Raw genomic sequence first — 19,942 nt, forward strand, 5'->3', positions numbered from 1 at the left:
CGCGTCAACGGCGGCTCCGCGCGCCGTGTAGCCAACCACATACGTCATCACGAAGCGCGGGAAGTTTATATCAAACATCAATATATCCATTTTATTTTTGCATCAAAAATGTACTTATGGCAAACACTTGCGTTTTGAAGTGGAAAATGCAACAACACTTGAAACACAGAACAATATTTCAGTTTGAAATGACAGCTTTCTGTTTCTGTCCAAAATGTACTTGTGTCTGCACACTGATAGAATAAAGGATCGATATTTTCTGTGTTAAAGGAACAGAAAATATTGCAAGAGTTGATCTAATAATTAAAATTTTGTTCTGGGTAAATATGGATCAAAAAGCTTAAAGCTGGATCTCTTGTCACTTTGAAGTAATGGGATATTTCAGAGGGGTTATCATATCATCATCCTGTTATAGAGAAGGAAATGATGTCAGAGGATTATAAGGAGAAGTGGTTATACTGTTTTCAATAATAAGATCTTTTTCATAACCCTGTACTGTACATAAAAATGCCATCAGACTGTTACAAAAATGGTCCCATTGTTGTATTATTGACCTTTGTTGCTCATAAGAGCATGGATTGGACTATAACACACACACATCACACCAAAACAGCTACGAACACAAATGAACTATTTCTGCTGACTAAACCAGGAGCCAGTCTCAGCTGGCATTGGGCTAAAGGCAGATACCTGGACAGGTCATCTATTAACACAGAAGCAGACAACCATTCACTTCCACATTCATTTCTACAGCGGGACACACTAGGATGACACAATTTATCATTGAGGACCAGAGTAATGAGGAGTTTCCTGCTTTGTCTTATGTCTGGACTATAACAAAACAAAAACCACTGGTTAATGTTGTAAAATGAAAGGGAAACTGTGTCAAACCTTTGACTTGAACATCAAGAATACATTATTCAACATTCAAATAAAAAATCTTTTCTGCTCCTAATGCTCTCAAAATAGATCCTGTATTCCTGTAGGGAGGTTTGGCCACAAGGACAAGAGTTAAAAATCTCTGGGTACTTACTCCACCCAGTACAACAGCAGTGGGGTTTCCTGTAATTGCCTCAGAGGTCAAAACTGAGTTTTAATCATGTGATAAAGAATCTCATAAACAGGAAAATATCCTTGCCACAGTCTGTGCTTTTTTTGGGGAGGGTTGAAATAAGCACATTAGAAAATGAAAAGCAGATCAGATTTTAACACATTTGCAACTACTTTAAAAAGTGATAAAATATCAATAAATTATACTTTAATAGGATACATTTATTCACATTATACGATATAGTCAAAGCTTATACTTCCTTATTGTAGTTTCACTGTAACACTGTCTGCCATCTACTTTTATGAATTGCCCTTTTTGTTTTTCTGTTCAACCTGACCCTACAAGAGCACACTCCCATACAAATGCAGTGTAACACAACAAATACCACAGATGCACAGAATAGCTGTGGTTTAGTGTGAAGTCACGCTTAAGTGATGGATTATTGGTTTAACGCAGCTGTAAAGTTCAGAGTGTAAAATTTGAAACAAAAGCACTGTATATACAGGAACTCTGGAAATCAGGTTTTTCACAGTAATACAAGCAAAATGAAACAGTAACACAGTATTTACATTTAAACATCAGCTACACTGTCTGTTTCAGGCCAGTTTTGCCAAATGAGAACATCACTGTGGAATTTGTTAAAATTCTCACATCCATCGACAAATAGCAAATTATGAAATCTAAGTTTTTAACTTAGAGTTTTAAAGTTTTTACTGTTCAGAATAATACAGATAATGTACTTCAATTTACATTAATTACAAATAACTTGCCATCAGACACTGTTTCAGTAACTGCAGAACTTTAGAAAAATGCACTCTACACTCTATCAATAATATAATACAAAACCTTTACAAATGGAGCTTAGGTTATCATTTTTTTTACAGCATTTTACAATGTTATTATGGTATTTTATCCCATCATAGCACAGCAGCAGGAAATGAGAGGAAGGAATTAAAGAAAAATCCAGACTCCAATCTCCATACTCCAATAGGTGATGTACTAATGATAACAGTTCCAAACTGTCCATTAACATTTCATGCCTTCCCACAGACTTACTATGCAGGGAGCATGGGAATATGTTTTGAACGAACACGAAGAATTTTCTTCAAGTTGTACTCTCCCATTCGATGGTGTTTGTAGTAGGCCGCGTATGCCCCTAGCAAAATGGCACCAATCACAACACAAAATAGTATTGCTGTGACTAAAATGCATGAGATGTTGTTGGCTGTGGAGAGTTGGGTGAGGGGGATAGGGTAAAGAAAACAGAACAGACTGTTATTCATCACACCAATACCAAAGACCAAAACAGTCACAATGAACGTCTGTCTCAATTTCACATGGGCTAGAGTTAGTTTGCAACTGCTGGGCGAAAACAAGACTGAAAGCAAATATCGTGGTTGTTTTTCAGCGACTCCATTTTTAACCATAGCAATCTCAAATGTGAAGACTGGACATGACCCACCTTTAACATGCACGGTGAATAGCACGTTGACCTTCCCCATGTTGTTTTCGACAGTGCAGTTATACTGACCCGCACTGTCAGCATGTACAGATTTGATAGTGAGAACACTGATGTTGTTGAAGGGGGAAATGTGATGCGTCGGGCCACTCCAGTTGTACGAGGGGCTGGGGTTTCCCACAGCTGAGCAATTCAAATGCAGAGTGTCTCCCTCTGTGACGTTGATCTCATGTGAAAGTGAGTTCACAGCCTGAGGTATATCTGTGAGTTGAAAAAAAAAAAACGTTACCATCAGCATAACAAAAAAAGTTTTGAAATGAAACATTATCCAGCACACTGTATAAGAGCAATGTTGGAAAGTACCAAATTTTTTCTGACAGTGCTGTCCCTAACAGGAAGAAGGTTCCAGTTCTGCTACTCCAGTATATACAATACTGTTCTGCCACACTGCAGTGGAAACTATATATCTTTGTTTGTTATACTGAAGCAGAACTTGTTTCTCTCCTTGTTTCTCCAGGACTTCATAGTAATATTGGCCAATTAGCTTCAAACCTGAAGTACAGCTGAGGCTAATGAGGATATCGTCAGTTTAGCAGGCATTTGCTCATAAACTTAACGTCCTATACTAATATTGAACTTATCATTGTGGTAGATGGGATCTTTATAGATCAATAGAGTTATTACAGTTTATTCTGGGGGCTATCATGAATTTCACTGCAATCTATTCAGTAGTTGTTGAAACATTTCTTTCAAAACCACAAATGTTAACGTCTTGATGGCACCAGAGAAGAAGATAGGCAATCACCATCTTTTTGGGAACACAGATATCGGTCCTGTTCAAAACAATCCATCCATTCGTTGAGATAATTCAGTCTGAACCAAAGTGCCAGGTGGGACAGTTTTACTGTGCTGTATTGCTACACATGCATAAGTTGAAACCAAACATTAACATAATGCAGATGAGCGATAAGAGTGAACCAACCCCTTTCACATACAAGCAGTTTTATATAAAAATACTGATTAGGGCAGCTTTAAATAAGAGAAAAATAAAACATCAAAACTGATGTGTGTTGATCTTGTTGTCAGACTCACAGTAGACAGTGGCAGTGAGGTTTTGTGATACCATCACTGGAAGGTCCTGTGGTGCTTCAGGTCCCAGTTGTAGCTTAGCTTCACACCAGTACTGGGCTCCATCATCATCTTTACTGGGGCTGATTTTCAGAGTGAAGGTCTCAGTCACTGGTGCCTTTGTGGTTTTGTTGGACCGTATTTGGACTAGTGATGTTTGTCTTCTGTAGAAGGTCACAGTGAGGTTTCCAACAGGAGCTACATCCTGGACTGTACACTGTAGTGTGTACTGACGTCCCTCAACCATCAGCCCATTGTGATTAACACTGATGGACACAGTGTCTGGAGGCTCTGTGGAGACAGTTGAGAAGACAAAGAGACAAGCTCAGAGAAACAGAGCGAGATGGGCAGAAAAACACTTAAAAGTAAAAAAGATCTAATAACAAACAGCGCTGTGATTAGAAATAATTAGAAATGTTAATGATTAAATCATCATTACCAAAAGTATTTTGTGATTAGGTATGTACTTACTGTAAACAGTTATAGGCAGAGTACCACAACACTGCTTATTAGTTTTAGGGTCTTCATAATGGCAGATGATAGATATGTCCCATTCAGTCATACTGTTAACCCTCCAGGAAAACATGGTTCCGTTTCTTGTATAATCTCCTATAGGTTTTTCCAAACCAGGATTTTCATAGCGGCAGCCATGTTGACATATGGAGCATGAGGCAGAGGTCGGGTCTCCATGTTTCACTACCAGTCTGGATGGAGTGAACACAGGGTCATCTGCACATTGATCTGTGAGAAACACATTAAGGTTGTGATTATACACAGCTTTGTGTGAATTTGTAACCAAACACACTATAAAAGCATCTAGAAGCTAATTAGTGCTCTAACAAAGCATTTGTTTGTTTAGGTAAACATTAACATGTCCTAATGAGACTGCCCTGAAAATGCTTTATCTACTCCAAACAACATACTCCAATAATATATAAAGGTAAAAAATCCTATCAAAGCCACTATACACATTATTACATAACAAATAATTTTAAAAAAATGAATAAATACCAAAAGATGAGCTGTATATTCAATTAATTATGTAATTAAAACTCTGGCGCCTGTAATAGGATCAATACCTGCCAATCCTCAGTCCCTCTGATAAAATACAATCCCATGATATGGTAAATGAAACCGCTTTTCACTTCTGTCCTTAACAGCGCAAACCGCATTTAAAGGCGAACTTTAAAATCCAAAACCGCAACAGAGTCGGAAAACTTACCACACCCGGAGACATGGAAGCCACAGAGAATATTCACCAGAAAAACAGCCGAAAACAAGTAGGAGAAAAACATGATGGTGCTGGTTTTGGTGTGAGCGGAGCGAAGACTGACCAGGCAAAGGCAAATGTTCAGACAGAAAATGAAAGTAGGAGACCAGGTCTCGTAAGCAGGAGGAGCGGAAGGAGCGGGAGGAGGTTTGTGACATATAAGCGAAATAACCGTGTAACCATAAGGAGAAATGGGAAGAGAAACTGAAAACACTGAGCATTTGGGAAATTCCGGTAATTTCGCGCAGAGTAACTGTACCCATGAGGTAATGATGATAATAACCTGGGGTCTCACCCACTCAGGGAAAATCACATTGTTTTCTGTTCTATTATCGCAATATATGTTCAGTGATTTGAGTCCTCAGCCGCTGTAATCACCATAATCAGTGATTACTGCACTTATGTAGGTTCAGTCCAGCCTGGACAATCAGACACAGTAACAGCAATATGTCTTAATACTTAACCATATACAGAAGGACAAGGGCTAATTAAATGAAAATATTCTAATTCTAAGTAGAGAAAGTGAGTAAAGGCTAAAGGTGGTTTGGTGGATGAAACGGGAATTTTAATTGTCCCGAAGCATCTTTTTCTTATCTTGTTCCTGAGAAGTCAGACTTCTCCCTCTCACCAGGAAAAGTCGTGTGTAATCACTTCAATAGTCGTTAACTTTACCATGTCGCAATCCCAGAATGTTTCTTTTCCTACTTCAGTTACAGGCCTACTTCCAGAACTTCCCTTTGGGCATTCATGAAGTTTATCTCATCTCAGCTGGATATTTTCCATGACAGTTTTCTCCTCTGTTCAGTGACCTATTTATTTTTTGGCAGTTTGATCATGTTTCTCGCCCTCCCCAACCCCAGCTAGGAATTCAGCAGGACAAACACATGTTTTAATGCCATTATAGAGCAGTTCGCTCTCAGAGTGCAGGTCTACTTGTGGTTCCCAGAGATTCCAAAAGCAGAGTGGGAGGCAGAGCCTTTAGCTATCAAGCTCCTCTCCTGTGGAACCAGCTCTCAGTCTGGGTTCAGGAGGCAGACACTCTCTGTACTTTTAAGGCTAGACTTAAAACCTTCCTCTTTGACAAAGCATATAGTTAGGGCTGGCTTCAGGTAACCCTGAATCATCCCTTAGTTACGCTGCTATAGGCCCAGACTGTCCGAGGACCATCGGTGCACTGAGCTCCCCTACCCTAACCCTCCCCTCCCTTCCCCTCTCCTCCCCCCTCACATCTCTATTGAATTGAATTGAATTGAACTTGGTGAGAGAAAAGGAACCACACAACTGGAACTGAAAGAAGTGACATACCAAGCCTGACATCCATCACCCAGTGAAAACCAACAGGCCACTTACACCAGTGTGTGTAAGTAACAAACAGGCTCAACAGGGAGCTGCTACATAAACAAGTTAAAGCTCTGTTGTTATTCCACATGTCTGTTTTCCCTCTGCTGCCTCTGCACACTGTTGCAGGTGCTGCAGCCATTTTCCAGTTAACAGGGCTTAGCTCTTTATAGGACATAGTGAGTTATAGCAGTTTGGCACATAACAGAGACTGAGAGGCCAAATTGGAACATGTTTGCGGATATGTGACTCAGTTTGTAGATATGTGACTCCATTAGTTCCTGCACTGATGTGGGATGACTGGGAAATAGAAGCAGGAGTCTAGCTTTAACAACATATTACCAAAAGAATGACATCTGTCTGAAATGAGGGCTCGTGCTACCCAATTTGAAGGCTGGCAGATGTGATTAGTATTTTCAGTTGACTGTTTTTTGTTGATAATTTTGAAATACAAGTGGAAAGTTTGCAATAATAGAGATTCACTTTGGTCTCGTCTTGTAAGTGTCACTTTAGAGAAATTACCATTTTAGCATGAGGTTTGTGACACAACATAAAATTCCCTTACGCTGTTAAAAACATCTAGAAGAATATTAGATAGTTTCCAGTTCTGCAAAGGAAGCAGAAGTGAAAACTGGAAGTAGATATAGATGAGTTAAGGGCTACTTTGAGAAAGTTGACCCTCAGATGAATTTCAAGAAAAGTGTTACCAAACATCACAGACTGAACTGCGTCATCTCCTAATGAATCATGAGCTACAGTACATTTATAGTCATATATATGTGATTGGTTACAGCATAGTCACATGCTACATCAACATCAGCTACATTAACTCTTACACAGAAGCAGAATGAAGGAATTTAAACGGAATATATTGATGTTTCTTCTTACGGGGCAAAAGTAAAAGCTTTTCTGATACTATTTTAATCTCTGACCAAAACAACTAGAGGCAAAATTACTGCAAACTGTCTCAAAATGACTACAAAAAAGAAAAAACTACAGAGAAATATGTCAGACCAAAAAAAAAAAAAAAATCCAAAGTGACTGAGAGATGAAAAATGACCCAAAGGAAATAAGGAAATGTAGAGTGGCTAAAAAATAGAATGAAAAGTGACTTAATGTAGATGCAGTGTACCCCACCTCTCACCCAGTGTTAGCTTGCCACTCGCACCGTGACCCTTGCTGCTCCAGAATAGGCAGTAGATAATGGATGGATGGATAAGCCGCCCAGTTCTCTGACGTATATACAAACCATGACTAAAAACTGTTGCTACAATAGCAGTTTATTTTCTGACTTTGCTGCAATTTTGATTTCATGACTATGCACATTGCTCAAATTGTTGGCCTGCAGTGTAGGCCCCCATTGAACGTGAATCATCCTTTCATCCTTCATCTACTGTTTATCTTGGAACCTCCAGGGCTGCAGAGTTTGGGTACATCCTGGACAAATCGCCAGTCCGCCACAGGGTCAGCATGAATAATGAAAATAGATTTAACTGAGTGAAACGAATAGCAGATATTATAAATTTTTTATTAAGGGGGTAGCAATGATAAAATATTTACTTCTCAAATTTATGATAAAAGTTTGCATTTAATTTTAAGAACTCCCAGCAGGATTTTAGAAATACTAAGCTCATGCGTCATCAGGTTTTTCATATATTTACAGTTTTCAGTTCTATTTTATTTATTTACTTTGCTTTTAATGTTCTGGTCTAAATGATGCACAGTTTTAGTGGAAAAAGTCTGACTGTACTTCTGTACAGTCTGAGTACTAAAAGAAACACAATGAGATTTTTTAGCTTGTTCATTTATAATTTAACCACATAGTTCCTGATTTAAATTAGGAAACATTTGTAATTTCTCTTTTTATTTAAACTAAGCTTTCTATTTAACACTGTTTTAGTTCTGAAAAAGCTCAAAAGACGTTTAAATTCTGGAAAATATAATTGTATAGGCTATAATATGTCCTAACCTTTAAAAGTAATCAGACTTTACCTCAGTAACTCTACTAAGACCACTATTACTTGTTCAAATCAGCCTGTAAAATATGTGTGAGGATTTAATTTTATGCTGAAAACCCCCCTTAGACGCAGAAAACTTTTTAACATCCTCTAGTGGTGAAATATCAGTATTACACTATGAAAAATAAGCACTATTTTGAGAACTTATATGCCACACAACACTGTGAAATATTAAAACAACCTTAGCAGTAGAAACACCATTTAAAAACATCATTTAAATCCTTCTTGTAAATTTGAGGATGCAGAAGAGAATGATGACAACAGTGAAGACCAGCATAGCTCCACCTCCAGCGATTCCTATTAGGAGCCTGTAGTTCCCTGTGAAGAGTTAGGTCAAAGGTATAGAGGAGATTAGAGGGACGTCACAGTCATGATCCTAACCACCAAGAGTATGAATGATAAATGTTTGAACTCACTTTGGACTTTGACTTCAAACAACACTGTGGCAGTTCCCAAATCACTGCTGACAATGCAGGTGTACTTCCCTTCATGCTCAACAGTGACAGCACTGACTGTGAAAACGCTGCCGTTGAAGGAGTTAAGTTGACCTGGGAGAGTCCAGGTGTATGAGGGACTGGGGTTTCCCGCAGCTGAGCAGTTCAACTGTAAATGGCTTCCATGTGTGATGGTGATCGTTCTCTTCGATGGGTGATTGAGCTGTGGCTTATCTGTGTATTAAATACGGAGAAATCAATATAAGTCAACAAGTGGTCGACTAACATAGGCAGAGTAGGAATCAACTGTTTGAAAGTGTCACTGAGTAAAGTGACTGTTACATCAGACAAAAGTGTTAGGCTTAGTCAGATCCTCTTTCCTTGGTACTGTGCTAACTCATGACTACAAAAATGAAATACATAAGAAACACAAACTCCTTGTTGCAAACTGTTATAGCTCATTGCATACCTATCTACATTACATGCATAGTGACTGTAGAAGATTTACTGGATATTCTGGTTTTGTAAAAGAGTCAATAAATGTGACATGTTTAGACAAAGTTTGACGTCTTTGGGCAGAACCAGGCCAAAGCTTCTCAGGCTGCCTGTTCTTTATGCTCAGTTTAGTTTAGTTAATCAGCTGCTGGTTGTAACTTCATATTACCTGTGGAGATGTGACGATGGTAGAAATCTTATCATCATTCATTGTTCAATTTATTTATAAAGCACAGTTAAACAAAACTACTGTTAACCAAAGTGCTGTACAAAGTAGAAAACAATAGACAAAATTTATCATCTAACTCTAAGAATGTGAATAAGTGTATTTCCAAAAATGTCAGACTATTCCTTCAAATTTCCTGTAAACAGTGTAAAAATATTCTTAAATCATTGGTTTGTTATGATTGATCTTGTTGTCAGACTCACAGTAGACAGTGGCAGTGAGGTTTTGTGATACCGTCACTGGAAGGTCCTGTGGTGCTTCAGGTCCCAGTTGTAGCTTAGCTTCACACCAGTACTGGGCTCCATCATCATCTTTACTGGGGCTGATTTTCAGAGTGAAGGTCTCAGTCACTGGTGCCTTTGTGGTTTTGTTGGACCCTGTTTGGACTAGTGATGTTTGTCTTCTGTAGAAGGTCACAGTGAGGTTTCCAACAGGCGCTACATCCTGGACTGTACACTGTAGTGTGTACTGACGTCCCTCAACCATCGGCCCAGTGTGATTAACACTGATGGACACAGTGTCTGGAGGCTCTGTGGAGACAAAGGGAGACGTACAGAGGTAGATGCACACAGAGCAAGATGAAGAGTGTAAACATCAGACAACATCAAACAACTTCAGCTACCTACATGCAAACACCTATGATGCTCTATTACTCACTTTGATTATAACTAGCAAAAGTATTTTGTGATTAGGTATGTACTTACTGTAAACAGTTATAGGCAGAGTACCACAACATTGCTTTTGAGTTTCAAGGTCTTTATAATGGCACATGATAGACATGTCCCATTCAGTCATACTGTTAACCCTCCAGGAAAACATGGTTCCGTTTCTTGTATGAGTTCCTATAGGTTTTTCCAAACCAGGATTTCCATAGCGGCAGCCATGTTGACATATGGAGCATGAGGCAGAGGTCGGGTCTCCATGTTTCACTACCAGTCTGGATGGAGTGAACACAGGTTCATGTGCACATTGATCTGTGAGAAACACATTAAGGTTGTGATTATACACAGCTTTGATATAAGCGTTGGTATGCTTTTTTATAAGTACAAAAAGATCTAATAAATAACACTGTGATTAAAAATAATTAGAAATATGATTTTGTAAATTAGAGTTTAGGTTTGTGCTTATCTACTGTTAATAGTTATACTTAGAGCACTACAACACTGCATATGAGCATCAGCCCCTGTGAACTCTTGTTTGTATTCGAGCTGTAGTGCTGAGTTTAGTGGTTTAATACAGTAGCTCTGAATTTTGGAAACTTTTGCTGTTAATGTGTTGATTCTGGACCAAACACACACTGTCTTCCAAAGCAAATAATTAATAATAATAAATAATAAATAATTAATAAATTAACACAAATTAAAACAGAAGTATTTTTCATCCATAAATAAATAGGCACAGAAACAGAATCCCCACCCACTGTGGGCAGTGTTTGAGGAAGTTTTCACATCTCAGGTAAAATTTAACCATCTTGATTGTTAATACTTAAAATAATAATCTTAAAATACTGCGTAACAAAATAAAGTACAAAGACAGAAAATGTTTGCATTCTAATTCTACATAATAAATAATATTTTTCTATTACACTGAGGTCTCTGAAACCGGTTTATTATTTTAACAGTCCATTTTTAAAGACACTGAATGCATCAATTCACTCCGGACAGAAAAGCTTGTGTTGCAATGAACCATGACTAAACTCAATATGTTACTAAAAAAAATCTCACTTACCATAGGCCAATATATGGAAACCACACAGAAAATTCATCAAAGAAAAAAAGTTCAGTTCAAGTGTTTCAAAACAACCGAAACAGAATAGAATTAAAGCTAAAAGTGGCCAGAAAGTTCATTTGGATGTCAACTTATACAGTAAAATACGGCCTTAATTCCATTTCCTGTTTTGATTATCCATTGAAGTGGAACAATGTTGAGGGGAACCACAGTCTCTTTTCAGGTATTCTGTCAATTTCTGCGACACTGATGTATATAGTTTTAACAACTACTGCAATGTTACAAACGTACAGTCTGGATGGAGTGAACACAGGTTGATCTGCACATTCATCTGTGAAAAGCACATTAAGGTTGTGATTATACACATTTTGTAAATAAAACTCAAACGCCATATATCTCAGATTTGTTTTTGGTTTTCAATGTTAAATATTGTCTCTGAGATAACAGCAATTCTTTCACTAACTGCTGCTGTAGTCATGTTTACAAGAACACAATTACACAGTGTTTAAAGAAAACCAAAAGGAAGAAGAGTCAAAGCCCTTCATCATTTCTGAACTATGTCCTGCTGTACTTTGTAAGTTTTTACGACTAAAGCAGCTGCAGGACAGTTAGGGTACCTAGTGCTGACACACACATAAATATCATAATGCAGTTTTTACAGAGAATAACCTGATGCAGATAAAGTTTTTCTTTAGTTTGATGGAAAACTATTCTCTTACCGCAACAGGACACAAGGACGTCCCGCAGAACACTCGAAGAAAAGAACCAAAAAACGAAAAGGAAAAACATGATTCTGGGTTGTAAAACAGTAAAACCATCCAAAGGTGGTCAGAACATGACAGTTGTTCACTTCTTCTTCACTTTCATTTGGAGCTGAACAATGTTGGCAGCCCAGCCTGATAAACACTCAAAAATATATATTTAGCCACATGTGGTTTAATGCCCCAGTAGTAAACCCAACACTGTAACTTCTTTGCAGAAGTGAAATAAATAAAGACACATGTGAATGTAGATAAGATAAGCTTGATTAAGCTAAGGAACTTCAACTCAATAAGAAAAACTGTGTTTTGGGGCATCATTTCTAGAATGCAACCTGAATTTGACTAGACTCCAGGTGAGAGAGAACAAACACCTTCAGACTGACTAAAAGGCAAATGCATATTCAGCACAGTACAGTACAACTACTCATATAATATCGCTACAGAATCACTTTCAACTACAAGTCCTGTGATAGACTAGTGATCAGCCCAGGATGTGTCATGCCTCTTACCCAGTGTCAGCTGGAATTGACTCCAGCCCCCAAGAAGGAACCTGGATGTGCCAGGAGAAGTGGTAGATGATGGATGGATGGATGGATGGATGGATGGATGGACGGACGGACGGACGGACGGACGGACGGATGGATGGACTTTCCTGTAGGTCTGTGAACAGAAGCTGATTGGAACCTGCTCAGGTTTAGGAAAGAAAACAATGAAAGAAACTGAGAATTAGTCCCAGTGTTGTTTATGGATGGAGAAGTTATCAAAAAGACAACAAAAAAAAAGATTTAGAAAGCTCAAGACATCTGGATGCACAGTTGTTTTCAAAAATGTGACATACAAAAGAATCACACTGCATAACATTAGTGTCGTGAAATTTATGTGTTACTGAACTTTACCTTAAACATGAAAACCCAATAAAGAAACCATACTGGCTCGTCTCTTTGTCTTCTAGCATGGATCCAGATTCTCAGTGCTGTTCGCGTCGGCACTGTGAGCGTCATTTCAAAAGCTCCAACAAAAGGTTTCTTGACGTCTGTTTGTTCAACTTTTATTCTAAGCAACTGCTGAATGTGACAGAATTAAGCATAACCACAGAGTAACTATTTTTATTAAAATGGAAACTAAATAATGATGACAATATACAGCATGTGATTAAACAGCAGTGTTATTACAATGAGAAAAGTAATCATCCATCCACAACCTGCTGCCTTTTCATTAGATTTGTATTGATATTACAGAGGAGTTACAGTACGTAGGAAACAGGTTTAATCCCGTTGTGAAACCTCGGATTTACCCTAGGAATAAACTCCAACCCAGAGAAAAGAGTAAATGCATGAAGTACACACTGGTCAGTGTGGTAGTGGTACTGTTTACAAAGGAGTTGTGTTGTGACGTCACCACTGGAGGGCACTGTGGTCCTTCAGTTCCCAGTTCTAGTAGTAGTAGTTTCACACCAGTACTGCACTTCAGTATCATTTCCTTTACGGACCATGCTTAAAGAATTGGGAGTAACCATTTATTATATCTGACAGAAGGTGCATAGAAGCAGACAGTGACATACAGACTGTAAAGTGACAACGTAAATCTTAAACTAAACATCCAAGATGCTAAAGCGGGTCAACAAGTAGAGTACTTACGGTAAAAAGTTACAGGCAGGATGTTACAACACTGCTCATTAGCTTCATCATCATAATAAAAGCACATGACATAAACGTTCATTTTATTCATTTCGTCAACCGTCCATAAAATCCTGGTTCCATTTGTTGTATTGGCTCCCACTGATCTTTCCAAACCAGCGATGGTGAAGTTACAAGCAGAGTGACACAGTGTGGATGGACTGAAATCTGCATCTTTCTCACCTGTGGAACACATTGTCAGGTTGTGTTTCAATGAGCAATTACACAAACAGACGCACATTCACTGCACACAATGTCATTAAAGCAAACACCAAACCATATTTCTTGAAGCTTTAGATAATCGCTGTCATTTCATATTGTCAGGCAGTTGGCAGTAAATACAAACCCAATTATTTATAACAAAAAATGATACAAAATAAACTTTCATATATTCTACTTTCATGTCATGCAGTCATTGTGTCCTCTGAATCATTATTTACCACAAACAACACATTGCTTTAATAATATACAGGACAAATGCCCCAAAGAAGTCAAATTGATTTAAAAAGTAAAAGCACAGTGAAGATAAAGAAAACATGATAAAAACTCGTAGTATTAAAGTATATCTTCAAAAGCAAATAAGTTTTTAGGTTTTCAGCGTGGAAAACTCCTCACTTACCACAGCGGGACAAGAAGAAGTTGCACAGAAAAATCAAAGAAGAAAAAGTGAAATAAATCAAACAAAAAACATTATTCCGTTTTATTTTCCTCACAAAACCGTCAAAAAACCATCAATCACAAAGAGCCAATAGAGATCAGTACAGGCCCTATATCTGATTTTCTTTTGTTGCTGGACAATATCTACACAGTCACGTCTTTAAACACAGTGACCTGTGAAAGTGAAAGTGTAGTACTGCATAGTTACCAGTAAGGGATCCACAGTCAGAAGCAGACCAGGCCTGTTCTAGTGCTACCTCTGTCCCCTTACTCTGTACTGACTGCTGTCACTCTGAGACAAGACTAATGAGGAACAAAAAGTCGTCACAAACGGACCAACATTTCTATGGATTTAGTAAATAGTAGGCTATTCATTTAGTAGTTAGTGAAGAATTTCTTTTTTTTATTATTTTGATTACTGTGTCAAAAAGATTTGAATTAGCTTTTTCACCAAACTGCCTTCTCTGCCAGACGACATATTTGGATAGTACACAAGGGACATTTTGCACGACCTTTACTCACATTGCATTCTGGGTAATTGTGTAAGCTTAGTACCACCACTTCCTGACCCACACACACTGGGACATACTGATCTGTGCATGGAATATCTGTAGACATACAGGTGGTTTATACATGAGCAAGAAAACAAAGTTTAGTGTTTCAAGTAAAGTAAAGATGATTTGTGGTCCTAACATTCATCCCCTTCCTGCTGATCTTTATCGTTTAGTTTCCTGATAGGCCGCCCATGACTTAAGCAGGACTCTACTGGTTTCTGTTTTACTCTTAATCACAGTAACAACTGCATTTACTTTAAAGTCTCATTTTAACATACTCTCATTTTCCACTCCCTAGTTCATATCCAGGATGCAGGCATGAGCAAGCAAACATCCTCAGGATGACATTTCAAATGTGAGGGATATAAATATATAAAAGTGGACTGAGATTACACAACTCCAGCTCTTTCTTTTGTCAAACTGGCTCGATTTCCTCCCCTTTTGTTGTTGTTATTCCCATTTCCATGTGTCTACACCCATGACTCTCTGAATTCAGGGGGGAACTATATTAAGAGGACTCAAGTTTAGTCTGGATTTTCCATTTTCTGTCTCCTCCTCAATACAATGGAGGTGGATGGTGTAATGTTTGTAGTAGTCAACATTGAAAAATGACATTTATATAAAACTAAGTTTGAATTACACTGACAGCACTAAAACTAAACAGGGCTAAATTGGACCAAAGTCAAAATAATGTGTCTGAGAAACATAAAGATGTGAAAACGGAGCTGCTCTCTAAACTTTATATGAACTTTAATGTACAGCAAAATACCAAAAAAAAGCTGTGCCATAGACAGCAGATTAGTTACAGTTCTCACAAAGTACAGTTATTCTAACTGAAGAGTTAGTGCAGTATATTCAGTGTACACATACACACAAAACATAAACATATGACCACTCAGTCACAGGACGATGTCTCAGTGGTTAGATGTCAGTATTACACTGTAAAAAGTAAATCTGCATACACAAGAAGCTGACTTACATATTGTTCTGAACACAAACAGCCTCCTAAACGCTCTTGGTATGAGCTTAAACCAGAAGTGACAAAATGAACATGAAATAGATTATAAACCTGTCAGTCAACATGCTGCTGGTATTGCTGTTTGGTGCGGTTGTTGTGGTTGTGGGGGATGTAGTAGTTGTTGTAGGGGGTGTAGTAGTTGTTGCTGGGGGTGTAGTTGTTGTTGTAGGGGGTGTAGTTGTTGTTGTGGGAGGTGTAGTTGTTGTTGTGGGGGGTGTAGTTGTTGTTGTGGGGGGTGTAGTTGTTGTTGTGGGGGGTGTAGTTGTTGTTGTGGGGGGTGTAGTTGTTGGCAGCAATGTGCTTCTGGTTAACTCCAAACCTACAGACACACACACAGACAGTTAATAGGTTTAAGTGAAGTCCTGACACCAGCCACGTTTTCTCTTTTGTACCTGTATCATCTACCAGTGATGAAATGTCTTCACATCATTCATATAGTCAAGTTGTTGCTAACCTACTACTGAGCCTTGACATGGTCAAAGGCAGGAAAAAATTAGCCGACGAGGCAAATATATAATTACACGCATGATCACAACGCCCAAGTCTGTGTTTCATGGTCAGAGTCTACTTCAAACATGCTGGACTCCATCGCACCAAACGCCTTCATGTTGGTTTCATCTGACCATGTGCTGCCAGTACTCATCAGGCGTCTTTTAATGTTCTGCGGTAAGCTTTAATCTTGCTGTTCTGATGTGGTGTGTTTATCACTGCAAGGTTATGTCCACAGTAAACTGAGTGGTGGGACGGTCGCTGTGCCTTCTGTTATTTGCAGCTCTTTATTTTGAATTATATTAAATAAAGATGAAATAGTAATAGCAATTAAAATAATATACTGTAAGACGGCCATTTTGAATCATTTGACAATTTTGTGATACTGCACAGGGGTATTGATGTATACTGTGTTTTAAACAATATTATTTAAAATGTATTCAGTTTTATTTATGTCATCTGAGAATCGCTTACTACTGTAAAACTCACAGATGCTCAATGATAAAAAACAAAAAGTCAAATTAATAAAGACACAATATAATTGTATGTATGCTTTACAAATTTAGCATTCAGAAATTAAAACCAGCTTACCTTTGACAACCACACTGAACATCATACTCTTGGTGCCCTCAGTGTTTCTGACAGAACAGTTGTACTGCCCGTTATCTGCAATAGTCACAGAGTTGATGGTGAGAACGCTGTTGCTGATGGAGGGAGAGCGATTTAACGGGAGCACCCAGCTGTACGAGGGCCTGGGGTTTCCCACAGCTGAGCAGTTCAGATGTAGAGGGTTTCCTTCTGTGACAGTGATCTGATGTGGATGTAATGTGTTTGCAAACTGAGGTTTATCTGAGGAAGAGGAGACAGAGAGGAAAAAAAACATCATTAATGCAAAAAGCACAAATAAAAGATTTTGACAAATAATCATTAAGGAAATAGTTCTACAGTTTGGGAATATATTTATTCTCTCTTTCCACGTTAGATGAAGCGATGAGTTATAATAAGAATGTAATGTATAGAGCAGACAGGATGTGTTATAAATGTCAAAGTAATTATTTATTATATGATTGTAGGTCTTATTTCTGCTTTTCTCTCTGCTTGATCAGTATGACAATGAAAAATATTTGGAAATTGCATTTATTTATAGTCTTACCTTTAAGATGATAAACACTAAATGGTATTTGGTATTTGGCTCAGTGAAAAACTGATGTGTGTTGATCTTGTTGTCAGACTCACAGTAGACAGTGGCAGTGAGGTTTTGTGATACCATCACTGGAAGGTCCTGTGGTGCTTCAGGTCCCAGTTGTAGCTTAGCTTCACACCAGTACTGGGCTCCATCATCATCTTTACTGGGGCTGATTTTCAGAGTGAAGGTCTCAGTCACTGGTGTCTTTGTGGTTTTGTTGGACCGTATTTGGACTAGTGATGTTTGTCTTCTGTAGAAGGTCACAGTGAGGTTTCCAACAGGAGCTACATCCTGGACTGTACACTGTAGTGTGTACTGACGTCCCTCAACCATCAGCCCATTGTGATTAACACTGATGGACACAGTGTCTGGAGGCTCTGTGGAGACAAAGGGAGACGTACAGAGGTAGATGCACACAGAGCAAGATGAAGAGTGTAAACATCAGACAACATCAAACACCTATGATGCTCTATTACTCACTTTGATTATAACTAGCAAAAGTATTTTGTGATTAGGTATGTACTTACTGTAAACAGTTATAGGCAGAGTACCACAACATTGCTTTTGAGTTTCAAGGTCTTCATAATGGCAGATGATAGATATGTCCCATTCAGACATTCTGTTAACCCTCCAGAAAAATGTGGTTCCGTTTCTTGTATGAGTTCCTATAGGTTTTTCCAAACCAGGATTTCCATAGCGGCAGCCATGTTGACATATGGAGCATGAGGCAGAGGTCGGGTCTCCATGTTTCACTACCAGTCTGGATGGAGTGAACACAGGTTCATGTGCACATTGATCTGTGAGAAACACATTAAGGTTGTGATTATACACAGCAAAAATTCAGCCATATATCTCAACTGTTCTTGGTTTTCAATATTAAATATTTTCTTTCAGATAATAGCCATTCTTTCACTAACTACTGAAATATATTCACATGTATGCTGGCACGTAAATTGGTAATATACATACAAACAAGTTTTGTCTGCATTGTTGTGATCAAATATATGCTCTTCCTATTTAGCCTATATTCTGCAATTACATAGACAACTGTTTATAGTGCACCTTTAATATAAAAATCCATACACAAACATTTACACATTTAAATTACACATGTAGTTATGGCAAATGTTTTTATTTATCCAAGGTATTTGGCTTGTCCCAGACTAATCAATCATTTTACGAATTTCTTAGTCACTTAATTGATCAATTAGCAATGACTCCAAGATGCTGAAACGTTTAGTTACTGATTAGACACTAAATACTAATCTTATTTCTGCGCTGTAGTAGCAATTGTTTAAACAAACAAACACAATTAGTGTTTAAATAAAACCAAAAGGAAGAAGAGTCAAAGCCCTTCATCATTACTGAACTATGCCTTGTTGTACTTTGTAAGTTTGTATGACTGAAGTTCAGCAGCTGCAGGACAGTTAAGGTACCTAGTGCTGACACACACATAAATATCATAATGCAGTTTTTACAGAGAATAACCTGATGCAGATAAAGTTTTTCTTTAGTTTGATGGAAAACTATTCTCTTACCGCAACAGGACACACGGACGTCCTGCAGAACACTCAAAGAAAAGAACCAAAAAACGAAAAGGAAAAACATGATTCTGGGTTGTAAAACAGTAAAACCATCCAAAGGTGGTCAGAACATGACTGCACTGAGTTGTTCACTTCTTCTTCACTTTCATTTGGAGCTGAACAATGTTGGCAGCCCAGCCTAATTTTACAGCACACATCCTGACTGTTTCCTGAAGTGTGTGCTCAGCACAGAGTTAAGGTTTAGAAATCATTTAGGGGCATTTTGTACCACCCTTCTCACTTGGCACATAATATCTAGACATATTGGTGGTTTATACAAAACTGAAGTTTAATCCTTCAAGACAACTAAGTGAAAGATGTTTTGTGCTCATAAGTTGTAGAAATTAGGGCAGAGCTGTGAACATTCCTCCGCTTCATGAGGATCCTTATCACTTAGTTGTCTTAATTACAGGAAGTAGCCCCATTCCAGCAGCACTCCTCACATCCCTGTTTTGTTTTTCATCCGTGTGTAATCTCCAACAATCAGAAGACAAAGAGCTGTTATGTAGAGAACGAACACCAAGTAACTACAGGCCAATCTCTAAATGCACATTTTAAAGTAGTAACTTAGACACTGATTATGCTGCTAGACAATAACATTAACATCGTAACATTTCTTTAAACAAGGCCTCAGTCTGTCCGTTCCGGTTTTGACGTGTCAACCCACACAACACCTTCCACAATCCTTTGTGAAACACATACACTATCCATGAACAGACCCGATGACTTTCATATTACTCCTAAATCTCGAGGTCTCTACTTTGGCTGGAGGCTCATTTATTGCCCCCTGGTATTAGTTTTCCCCGGCAGACTGAGCAGTGGATCAATATGTACTTACCTTCTTTTCACTGTAACTGCAACACAAGTCAGG

At 38.3% G+C, this 19,942-nt stretch overlaps 1 protein-coding gene across 1 annotated transcript; it reads right to left on the reverse strand.

The window, feature by feature from the left end:
- Nucleotides 1-1,157: 1,157 nt before the first annotated feature.
- Nucleotides 1,158-19,470, reverse strand: LOC113128065 (hemicentin-1-like). The gene is made up of 13 exons (XM_026303113.1): nt 19,027-19,470; nt 18,016-18,285; nt 17,539-17,865; nt 16,894-17,151; nt 15,828-16,132; nt 11,439-11,478; nt 10,124-10,393; nt 9,623-9,949; nt 8,681-8,932; nt 4,861-5,268; nt 4,110-4,379; nt 3,603-3,929; nt 1,158-2,771 (listed from the first exon to the last, which is right to left on the reverse strand). The coding sequence occupies exons 1-13, from the start codon at nt 19,094-19,096 to the stop codon at nt 2,107-2,109; spliced, it is 3,789 nt and encodes a 1,262-aa protein (XP_026158898.1). The 5' UTR covers nt 19,097-19,470; the 3' UTR covers nt 1,158-2,106.
- Between the last annotated feature and the right edge of the window lie 472 nt (nt 19,471-19,942).

Source organism: Mastacembelus armatus, chromosome 1, assembly GCF_900324485.2.
Source record: "Mastacembelus armatus chromosome 1, fMasArm1.2, whole genome shotgun sequence".
In the NCBI taxonomy this organism is placed as follows: Eukaryota; Metazoa; Chordata; class Actinopteri; order Synbranchiformes; family Mastacembelidae; genus Mastacembelus; species Mastacembelus armatus.

What these genes read in the sequence shown, in the direction of transcription:
- LOC113128065 (XM_026303113.1), bottom strand. Translation starts at nt 19,096, where the DNA reads ATGTTTTTCCTTTTCGTTTTTTGGTTCTTTTCTTTGAGTGTTCTGCAG. An exon ending in CCTCACTGCCACTGTCTACT is followed by an intron (nt 17,152 to 17,538) that starts GTGAGTCTGACA and finishes CCTCTTCCTCAG; the next exon opens with ATAAACCTCAGTTTGCAAAC. An exon ending in CTTCCATGTCTCCGGGTGTG is followed by an intron (nt 4,380 to 4,860) that starts GTAAGTTTTCCG and finishes TGTTTCTCACAG; the next exon opens with ATCAATGTGCAGATGACCCT.